The sequence below is a fragment of the Rissa tridactyla genome, chromosome 18, assembly GCF_028500815.1.
Source record: "Rissa tridactyla isolate bRisTri1 chromosome 18, bRisTri1.patW.cur.20221130, whole genome shotgun sequence".
NCBI lineage: Eukaryota > Metazoa > Chordata > Aves > Charadriiformes > Laridae > Rissa > Rissa tridactyla.
This window is the reverse complement of record NC_071483.1, coordinates 8,346,758-8,358,037: the sequence shown is the minus strand read 5'-3', so window position 1 is coordinate 8,358,037 and position 11,280 is coordinate 8,346,758. Positions and strand designations below refer to the sequence as shown.

Genomic DNA, 11,280 nt, shown 5'->3' with positions numbered 1-11,280 from the left:
CATGATCCAGGAGTTATGGGAATCACAGAATGATAGGGGTTGGATGGGACCTCTGGAGATCATCCAGTCCAACCCCTTGCCAGAGCAGGGTCACCTAGAGCAGGTGGCACAGGAACGCGTCCAGGCGGAGACTCCACCACCTCTCTGGGCAGCCTGTGACAGGGCTCTGCCACCCTCACAGGAAAGAAGTTCCTCCTCATGTTGAGATGGAACTTCCTATGGTCAAGTTTGTGCCCATTACCTCTTCTCCTATCACTGGGCACCACTGAAGGTGGTGGGTAGCACTGAAGGAAGGATGGTGGGTGCTATCAACTTGCTAGGTTCCAGATGCCCATCTGAATAGCTGGAAGAAACAGAGCACACCACGTCCTGCACAAAGAGCAGGCTCAGAACATTGGCACAGAAGCAGAGATAATATCCCTCAGTCCAAAGGGATGAGATGAAGAGGAAGCCTTTTTCTTTAGGGACTTCCCTAAGACTTGGGTTTCTACATACCCTTGGGTTTCTACAAACCCTACCTCCATTTGCCCACTGGTCTTTAATCCATTTGAGCCATCTTCTCTGGGACTGTTCGCAATAGTGAAGAAATCTCAATCCACTGACTACTTAGAAACAGCTGTAAAGATATAGCAGGGAAACATTATTTATTAATTAGAACTCCTCACATAGCAGACATAAACCATGTGGTCCCCTCCTTCTCTTGTTCTCCAAGACACTCTTCCCTGTGGTCTGTAGTCTAAGCTACGAGGTGCTACAGAGGTCACTCAGACTGACGTCTTTCAGGCTCCTGCTTCTGTGCCACCCTGCCCAGAGATTTTCTCTAAGTAACAACACCACAGTCTGAACAGTCTGAGAAAGAATGGCAAAGATGTGGCCTTTGGTTGTACTGCCTCGGGAGGCTGATCTGAGCAGGAGTATAGTGAAGAAGAAGGTGAACAGCAGGCATGCATTTGCAAAGGGTAAATCATGCCTGACCAGGCTGATTGCCTTGTATGATACATTGACTGCAGGTGTACATGAGCAGAGAGGAGTGTAATTTACCTTGACTTTAGCAAAGCTTTCAACAATAACTCCCACATTATCCGTGTATCCAATTTGGGATGTTGTGGTCTGGATGGGTGGACAGCCTGGTAACAAGCAGAATACTGGAGGGGACTCCAGAATACTCCAGAATACTCCTAGGACCTGTCCTGTTTAATATCTTTATCAATGGCTGGAGGAGGTGACAGAGTGCACTCAAGTCTGCAGATGACACTGAGCTGGAGGGTCCCGTGCATACACTCAGGGGCAGAGCCACTATTCAGAGGGACCTAGACAGGCTGGAGGAAGGGGCTAACAGGAACCTTATGAAATTCAACAAGGACAAATGCAAAATCCTGCATCAGGCAAGGAAGAACCCTTTGCAATGACACAAGCTGAGGACTGACTGTCTGGGTAGCAGCTCTGCTGGAAAGGACCTGGGGGTCTTGGTAGACAGCAAGCTGAGCAGGAGCTAGCAGTGTGCCCTGGCAGCAGAGAAGGCTATATTGTCAGAAGCATAGCTAATAAATCAAGGGAAGTGATTATCCTACTCTACTCAGTCCTTCTTAGACCACATCTAGAATACTGTGTCCAGTTTGGAGCCTCTAAGTACAAGAAAGACATACTTAAACCAGAGTGAGGTCAATGGAGGGACACCAGAATGGCCAAGAGACTGGAGAACTTGCCCCAGGAACGCAGAGGGAGGAGCTGAATGAACCAGGCTTGCTCGGTCTGGAGAAGAGAAGGCTCTGAGGGAACCTGACAGCAGCTCCCCCAGGACCTAGGAGGAAGTGACTGTTGGGAGACTGAGAGACAATAGACATCCGTTGAAAAAAGAGAGGTTCAGACTGCATATAAGGAAAATCTTTTTCACCATGAGGACGGTCAAGCACTTGAACAGATTACCCAGAGAGGTTGTGCATCCTCATCCTTGGAAGGCTGAAGAGAACCTTGAGTAGCCTGGTCCCTTTGAACCTGAATTACTCTGATTCTCTGTATTGCATGTCCCCAGATCTGATCAAGGAATGACACACTTGCTGTCATTGCCTCGATGAGTATTTCTAATGAGATGTTGGCATGAGCTGCTCCAAGGCTCTGATTTCAAGGTTAGAACCAGGCATGATGCCACCTCAAGGACACTGTGGAGAAGGTCCCTAAGTGAAATGCAGACCAAAATTCAGCATCATTTGGACAACCCAGTGACAGCCTTGCTGCCAAGTTTTCACAGGAACACTGCGACCTGAGGGCTCACTGCTAGCATGACATCTTGAAACATAATATAGGAAGAGAATCAGTAGTTCATAAGGGACCTGGCTGAAGGCAAGGCCAGCCTTAGGCAGCATGAAGCCATATGGTGGGAAGTCCAGCCTATAGTTCTCAGCAGAGGCTGGTACAAGGCAGAAGACACCACCACTATGCTGGCCAGGCTGCTGGAGCGGAGGCGGAGAAACCATCTTCGATTCATTCGAGTCTCTGAGGAACTCAGACCTTCATTCTGGGTTCCGACTGTAACCCTCACTATCATTTACTTGGTTTGTCCTTTATTCACTTGCCCTAGTTGGGTCTTTTTTGTTTTCAAGCTGTAAAACCGGTATGTTTGTGCAGTTAAATCTGTGTGACCGTCTCCCTGTACCCTGGGCCCCTCAGGTCACTGGGCTGTGCCACATGAGCACAAAGGGGTCCAGAAAGTACAGGGTGCAGGCAAGATGGACAGCATTGAAAGAGGATTGGGGAAAAAGAGGAGAAACTTCAGATATCCAAAACCCCCAGTGTCTTCATGACAGGAAACCTTTGCCTATGGCATGAAAATAAGTCTACAGAGATCTGGTCCCGTGACTTCTGGAGGTACACACTCTTCAGGCTGGGACTGTCTCCCAGGTTAAATTGTTGGGGGACAGGAGAGGATTCCTGAAGGAATGAGGGGATATCATATATTACGGGCACTCTCATACTAGTGCTTATGCTATATGCCTATGGGAAACTTCCCAGGGTGCTCTTTGTTCTGAGGGTCAGCCGCTGCAGGCAGCACTGCTGGGTCAGTTTAAAAGCAGTCAATGTCAAACAGAAAGGCTCCTCCAAATCCTTGAACAGCTAGTAGAGGATGTGAAGAGCTCCAGTGATGTGGGCCCAGAAGCACAAAACCTGTTTTTAAACATCAGCTCTTGAAACACATGAGCTCAATGGCTGACTGAAACCCTGTTGTGGGCCACTGCTGTCCAGGAAGACCTGTATCACTCAGACCCATGATGGAAAAGGTTGTTGCAAAATAACACAGACTGTGTCTTCTGAGGAGGAACTGGCTGCTTGTCTGCCTGCTTTAGAAGACGCCAATGTTCTGGAATATGCCATGTCCTATGTTAGGCTAGGAGAACTTCCCCCAGGCTCCACAAATGGTTCTTTAGAGTGACGAGGCCCTGAAGGATCCAGGAGTTGTATCTCTCCAGATTTCATGTAGTCACATAGGTGCCCTGCTGCAGGCCCAGTATGAGACTGTATATCCCGTTATTCTAGCAGAGGTGGTTATATCAACCTTTTGTGATACCGTACCTCAGCTACCACCAGACCAACGCTGCACTGGCAGTGCCATACCAGCTGTCCCACGAGGGCAGAAGATGGGACAGGCCTGGATACAGGGATGGCAGCCCAGAAGGGAGCCTACAGCTCCAAGTTATGCATTATGTATTAAAAAATTAAATAACAGAAACATAAGATCGAGATATTTTTCAATAATTTTCATGCTATTTATTTTGTAGTATTTCTGCACTGGCTATTCTATTCATGATAAAATATGTAAAAATTGTTTCAAATAAATTGTCTTCTTTCTACAGTTCACCAAAAGCAGAGCTTCAAATGCAGCATTCATGAACAGAACTTACATACATGCTATGGCTTCTATGCCTTGCTGCTTATAGTCAAGCTGTGTCACACAACTTCTGAAAAAGTTACAGGGTTTATCAGTTTCAAATAGATAACATACGTGCCATAGAAAATGTAGACATCAGATCCTGTTCTCCAGAAACTTTCTCAGCCTACATAAATTGTTAATAACATACAGCAGAAATACCGATGTCCTGCAAATATGCACCCATTTTCCTCCCATCAGGTTACAAAGGCATGGCAGAATTGGATAACGTGTCATCTCATTGTACAAACTCGGCTCTCTGCTTCACGCTCCTCCACTCGTTACAAAGCTTGCTTCATGTGTTGATCTTACATACACAAACAATCACTGCAGAGACCACAGACAAGTTCTGCTATGGGATACAGAATTCCAGACAGAAAGTACCAAATTGGCAAGAAGTTCCCAGTTACATGCACAGCACAGGGTAGCAGCAGAGATGGCAATTACTACTCCGTACCTCAGGAATAAAAGCACAGAAAGTTTCCAGGTAGGCTGCCAGATTGCACAAGGGTCAGTAACACAACAGGAGAGGATCAAGACGAACACTTTTTGAAATGTATTAGTTTTTGGAAAGCCTGCTTAAATTCTTCATTAAAAGCTGTATAAATGACTGGATTGATCAATGAGTTTAAGTAACCTAACCACGTAAAAAAGTCCAGTAGGATGGGATGAAACCAACAAGCATCTTGGCAGATTGGTAGGACAAGGGACATGACAAAAAAAGGCAGCCAGCAGAAAATGAAAGCTCCCAGAATAATGCCTAAAGTTTTGGTGGCTTTCCTTTCTCTTGCAGCAGAAATTCTTTTCCTTTCTAGGACACTATCTGCCAGTTTTATTTTAACATGATTGATAAATATTGGAGATCCACCTGAATGGGAATGCCCTTCATGAAGGCTTGCATTAATGGAGCAGAGGGAAGACCCAGCAGAGCCGGTAATCAGGTGTGCAGTAGTAAAGCGTTTCCCATATAATGAGGGTGGCTTCAGAATTCTGGATCGAGCTGCTACATAAATTCTACCGTACAAGATCAGGAGGAGCACAGTTGGGATGTAGAAAGCTCCACAAGTGGAATAAATTGTGTAGGAAATTTGGTCTGTGTTCACAGTACACTTTGCAATTTCATCATGAGCTTTCACTTGCCTCCAGAAAAATGGTGGCACAGAAATACTAATAGATATCATCCAGACCACGGCAATCATGAGCGCTGCTCGGCCAGCGGTCCGGCGTTTGGCATATTCCAAAGCATCTGTGATAGCCCAGTATCTGTCCAGTGCAATAACGCAGAGGTGTAGGATGGAGGCTGTGCAGCACGTGATGTCTGATGATAACCAGATATCACACAACACTTGGCCGAAGGCCCACGTGTGGGTGACAGTGTAAGCAATACTGATGGGCATTACTAGGACAGACACTAAAAGATCAGTCACTGCCAAGGAGCCAATGAGGTAATTTGCAGGTGTGTGGAGCTTTCTGGTCAGAAAAATTGTAATAACAACAAAAACATTTGCAAGGATCGTTGCCAAAGTTATAACAGACAGAAGGACCGACAGTGAAATCTTCATCCCTAACAGGGTCCTTTCATCCAAAGCCAGCGGTGTTTCAGTGAAATTTAATGACTTATTTGCTGGGCTCTGGAGAGAGAGCTCTGCTGAATGGTTATACTGAGTCATCCTCTGCTCTGATTTCACTTTTCACTTTCCAGTGTAATCTTTCTGGGACAATGAAGAAAGACGCTTACTTTTTTGCTGAAATAGAACTTTTCATACTAGAGTCCAACACTGAAGAAATATTTACTTGTTGAAAACTTCAGCTTACACAGTATGCTCCTAAGCTAGATTTTCCATCACATCACATCAATGACATCATTGTTACAGCAAAATGTTAACATAATCATCCAGACACAATTCTGGTGTATAACAATACAAGTGGTACTATATGTGATAGGAATTTAGGTGGGTTTCATTTTCGCCTTGCAGATGACTAAATCATTCTTTATTATCTTTTATTCACACCTCCTTTCTGAACAAATCTTCTGTGAAGTGCATAAATCAATACTGAAGAGTGAAAGTCCGAAAAAGAAACATCTGGGCATGTAATGGATGCCCCTGGGCTTGGGACAAAGCTATCCTCAAGAGTATTTTCCCTTCCTCTCTAACAGCTGAATGTCGTGGTTTTGATATTTATAAGGGACGCTTTGTTAGGACAGTACCCAAGATATAAAACAATACTGCCTGGATTCCTTCTGTAAACTTAATTTCTGCCAGATTTGTAAATCAAGACCTCTTTTCAAAAAGTGCAGATGTCCGTTTTCATTTATTCCTCCAGACCATTCAGGTTTTCTGTTCAACATTCAGTCTTCAAATGCTGAACTCAGGTGTTGGGTACCGGAATTCAATACGTTGGTGCTGAAGCTCACAGCATGTTCCAAGTACTGAGATGTTCCTTATCATTCACATGGCGAATGACTGTAATGATTTGTGGAGTGATGACTCCCTCAAAAGAGGAACACTAGACTTGCTAAGGGGATCTGGAAAAAGAAAGCAAATGTTTTAGTCCAGAACGATGATACAAGAGTTCTGGAAGTTGAGGTCTCACAGTATACAACCTACAGACTTTCCATGCTTTTTGTTAGATTCACTTAGTGTAACCTGAAATCTTTACAAACCTGAAGAAAACGTCCTAAAACACATTCCCTTGAGACCTTTCACTCAGATCCAGCCACGAGTACCAGAATGACACATCATGCCAGCCCAAGCTTATGTGAAAGAGACCCTGAATATGGGTCATGAACGGCTTTGAAGCATGCTGTGAGGGCTAACGAGAGAGATGCCAGACTTCTCTAAGAAGATAATCACCAGGCTGGCCTTTTCTCAACCATCAAGGAGAAAAGCCTCTAACAGTCATAACTGGTGCAGTTTCGTGGCATCTGACACAGAACTGAGAGTCACTCGATTAGGAATCTGTGGAGGAAGAGCATCATACATTCTGCGTGAAACACTAACTGTGGTGTCAAACAGCCTCTCTTGAGGAGCTCCGGAATCATAACGTAAGAAACAACACTTTTTGGTTTTGCGTGTTCGATTTTTTTACAAACATCCACCTTCTGTGAGTCAAACTTATTTTTAGAGATGCTTTTTCTTTTGAGGTGTATTTTTCCAATAAGGGGACCTTAGAAGAGTCGCATATTTCACGCTAGACTATTACTTTCTTGATTTTTTTATTGAAAGGAAGGCTGATCCCTCTTCCTAATGACCATTTTGGTGACACAGAGCAAAGGTTCAACTTATAAGAATTTCTTAATATAAGAACGGCCATAGTGACCAAAGTCCATCAAATCCAGTCACTTGTCACCAACAATGGCCCATACATTCAGCTCAAGCCAGTTGCCTTTTTCTGATCCTTTCCCAACTCCAATACATTCTTTTTGAGACAGAGGGACCGGAACCACAAACAGTGTTAAAGATGTGAATACACCACAGATTTATACTGCAGCGTAATGGTATTTTCTGCTCTCTTCTCAGTTTCTTTCCTAGTGATTCCTGAGACTTACTTTGCTTTTTTAATCATCGCGTAGCACTGATCTGACATTTCCACAGAACGGTCCCAATTAATAGAATTCCAAAGCCATGAATGGTAACATCAGCATTTGTTCCTGTTTGCTCACTTTTTACATCTATCTGTATTGTATTCCTTCTCCTACTTTTTTAGCTAAGGTTCTTTGCAACTCTGAACAGTCAGTCCTTATTACCCTAAAGAGCTTTTTTTCATCACCAGATGTCATCACCCTGCTATTCGTGTACTTTCCAGACCACTTAATATGTTGGGTAGTCTGAGCCTTCTTTATTTATCTTTAAGAGTCCCTGGCAACAGGCCTTGTCAAAAGTCTCTTGAGAGTCCAAGTAATTATATCAGTTGGACTTCACCCAATCCATATACTCATCTGCTTTTGCAATTACTTCAACAGATTTGTAAGGCATAGCTTACCTTTACAAAAGCCAGTTTGACCATTCTCCAAAGCACCATATTTACTATGTGTACAGTAATGCTATTGTTTATTATAATTTCTGCAAACTGTCCAGGTGCACACATCAGGCTTGTGGATAAGCAGTTGCCTGCATCTCTTTGGGAGCTGGTATCACAGCAGCTATCTTGCCGTTGGCAGGTGCAAAGGGTGAACACCCCCGCTGGCATCATTCCAGTTTGGATCTTGAGGGGCACCAAGGTCTTTAGCTGAGCACTGTCTGATTGTGAAGATTTGCTCTTGTTCGCTTCGGCCAGAAATAAAGGTTCCACTCGTAAACATCCTCCAAATTCTCTTTAGTGAACAGGGAGTTCAGGTTAACCTTGTTTCTCTGTGATATAGTTCCTTTCTCTTCTCTGGTTTGTTTTTTCCCCCATACTTTTACCATCCCTTTAACTCTCTGAGTCAGTAATAGCTCCCTTCAGAGCTGTCACTGTCAAGAGTCTGAGAAATCTCTTTACCTGAATGTTGGGCTCATCGCACATCCCACGCTGGTGAAAATCTAAACCAAAACAACCACACAGACTGATTAGCAATATTAAAGACAATGACTGTAATACTTAAAAACTAAAGCCAAGTCCAATCTTGATTTCAGTTACCGCGAAAAATGCCATCGAGCCTTTCCCATATATTGCAAGTATCAGCCATTGTTCAGCGTTAGAACAATTCCAGCGATGTGAAATAAAACGAAGTGCGCATCACCCACTCACCTGTGCGTGAACAAATCCATTAGTAGTCCTGCTGCTTCCAACAGCTGTCCATCACTGTGGAAAAAAAAATCTGATGTGAAACATGGTATTTTCAGTCAAATGAACTAGTCTAGAGTTCAAATGAAGGATTAAAGTTCAACATACCAGTAAGCAGGACAACCTTACTGAAACTAAGCAATGCCTCAACAAATACTGAGTTACTGAATTAATTTTTATAAGTACATGATGTACTGTGATGCGATCGCCAAAGGAAAAGAACCAATGTTTTTACAAAAATGCTGCAAGTCAGGTATTCACCGCGTGCTCGGGAAGGGTGTGTTGGCTGTTTGCTGCCCCACAAATAAGGCTGTCGTCACTGAAAGTAATTCTCAAAAGTAGCTCCAGGTCAGGTTTCTAAACCCCGCAACAGACACATCTTGCAGGATTTTTACTGGGGTCCTCAGAACCTTAAGTAGCATATATTCGTAAATTTAATAAAATCCTGCACTTGTGCATACAGACAAAGTCTTTTGATTGTGAGTCTTTCACTCAGAAGTACATATAGCATGTTGAGCAGCTCGTGTCCATCCTGACTGGCAAGGCAGCATCTATCAGAGGTGTACCAATAATCGTGCGGGGCAGCTCGTCAATATTATTGATTGGTTCCAGATTAAAACAGATTATGAGAGCGCATGGGCCTGACAGAATTTTTGTTCCCTACTTAGAGCTTTATCCTGGATGTTCACTGTGCTGACATTAAAATATATTTCCTGTGTGCTAAATTACCACCAAGGGCTATGGACTTATGCAGAATAAATTGTCAAAACAATCCTTCCCTTACAAGCAGTAAGGTGCCGCTACGCAGTATAACATACGGAAGTGTAAAATATGTATGCAGAATAAAAAAAAAAAACCAACCAACAAACAAGCAGAGTGCAGTTTCTAAACACAACTGTGATGCGCTTCAGCTGGCTGGAAGCTCCTGGACTCCGTGAACAAAACTGTCAGGCAGTGCGCTGCTGCGAATATGCACTTCATATACTATAAATAACCATCAAATTCAGTAGCTACTGAGAACACAGACTCACACGCTTACATATGTGTTTAGGAATTGGGGACTCTGAACCTACTTCTAAAAGTTTCCTTGAATGTACTTCCCTGTCATGCCTGTGTCGGAAACTGTTACTTAATTTGTGTGAGTTGGTGATCAACACCACTGATACAACAAAAAAAAATTAGGAACGGGACTCCAGTTAGAATTAGTATATTAGGATGTAATGAATTTTAGTTACCTTCTAGCTAAAATGAATGTCTTCCCAATAATTTAGTATTTCAATTAAGTTACCTTTTAGTCAAGAAAAAATCCTGAATAAAGGTAAATTATTTTCCTGTTGAAAAAAAAAAAGAAAAAAAAAGTCATGTTCAAAGTACACGCACTGAAGAAAAATAAGATTAAATTTCAAGTAGTCATTAAATTAAGTCAAGTACAAGGTCATACATGTAGCTGCATATTAAGGAACACAAAACACCAATGCATTCATCGGACACAGACATCCTGAACCACTGGGAGCCCGGACGGAGGACGAGGCCATCCGGCACCTTCAGCTGGGAGCCACGTCCCAGTGCGAAGTTTGCCTAGGCAGATTTTATATGATCTCCGGAGCGTGAGGAGCACCGAGTAGAACCTGATGATGTTATCACCTCTAGATAGTGTTATTGTCTTCAGTATGTGCAATTTACAGTCTGGGTAATTGCAGGCCGTTAGCTGTGGTGCCTAAAGTTGCGTTTGCGGTGCTGTGGGCATCGGCCCACGTCATCGCTCTGGCCCCCACCATGCAGGACATGGGAGGTTTTTCACCCCCACTTCTCAAGATGGAGATCCTCTCGGGTGAGCTGGCTGCATCAGCACTGTCCTTGGCCTGTCTCTGCTTGAGCTTCACAGGGTACCCTTGGCCATCGGCTGTGGGTATTTTTTCCGTTCAAAATGCCTGAAATAAGTTGAAGGTGATGTCACAGCCTATCAGAGGGAGGTTTTCACAGCACAGCACGTGTACAATGCATCGCATGGGGCGAACTGCAGGGTTGTGTTGGATGCTTGCAGGCAAGGCATCCTACAAGGGCAGTCAGGAGCAGCAGGGAGCAAAGGAGGCCAAAGCTGTCCTTGGCTGACCCACACTGCTGTCCCGGTGGTTCAGCCATATCCAGAGTGGCATGCAGGTTTGGCAGCTAAGGGAGGATGGGGCAAACGTAGACCCATGCAGTGAGGATGATGAGAAACCAAGGCACAGAGTGACCTTGGAGTGAAGATATTTGACAGCGATGATAAACCACAGCAAGCAGCAGAGTCAGGAGAGCCAGAGGGGAGAGAATGGCACCTTCTAACTGCAGGACCACCAGAGGACAGAACTGCCCTCTGCAACCGCCTCTCTCCTCCACCCTAGATGCGATCTGGGCTGACCATGCCCCTCATCTCTACACCTCCAACAGTGCTGAAGTTTGCACAGGGGAGGAACCTTTTGGTCAGTTCCTGTGTCCACACATTCAGTGGCTCCTGGGAAAGTCCATGGGGGTGAGGAGATGTGTCATCATGTCCTGATATCCTGGAGAGATTGTTTTTCATTCGTCAAAAAAGAAGGAAAGAGGAAAGA

General features: G+C 44.2%; 1 protein-coding gene across 1 annotated transcript; it reads right to left on the bottom strand.

The window, feature by feature from the left end:
* Window positions 1–4,455: 4,455 nt before the first annotated feature.
* HTR1D (5-hydroxytryptamine receptor 1D) lies at window positions 4,456–5,592 on the bottom strand. The gene has a single exon (XM_054223811.1). The coding sequence runs from the start codon at window positions 5,590–5,592 to the stop codon at window positions 4,456–4,458; it is 1,137 nt and encodes a 378-aa protein (XP_054079786.1).
* Between the last annotated feature and the right edge of the window lie 5,688 nt (window positions 5,593–11,280).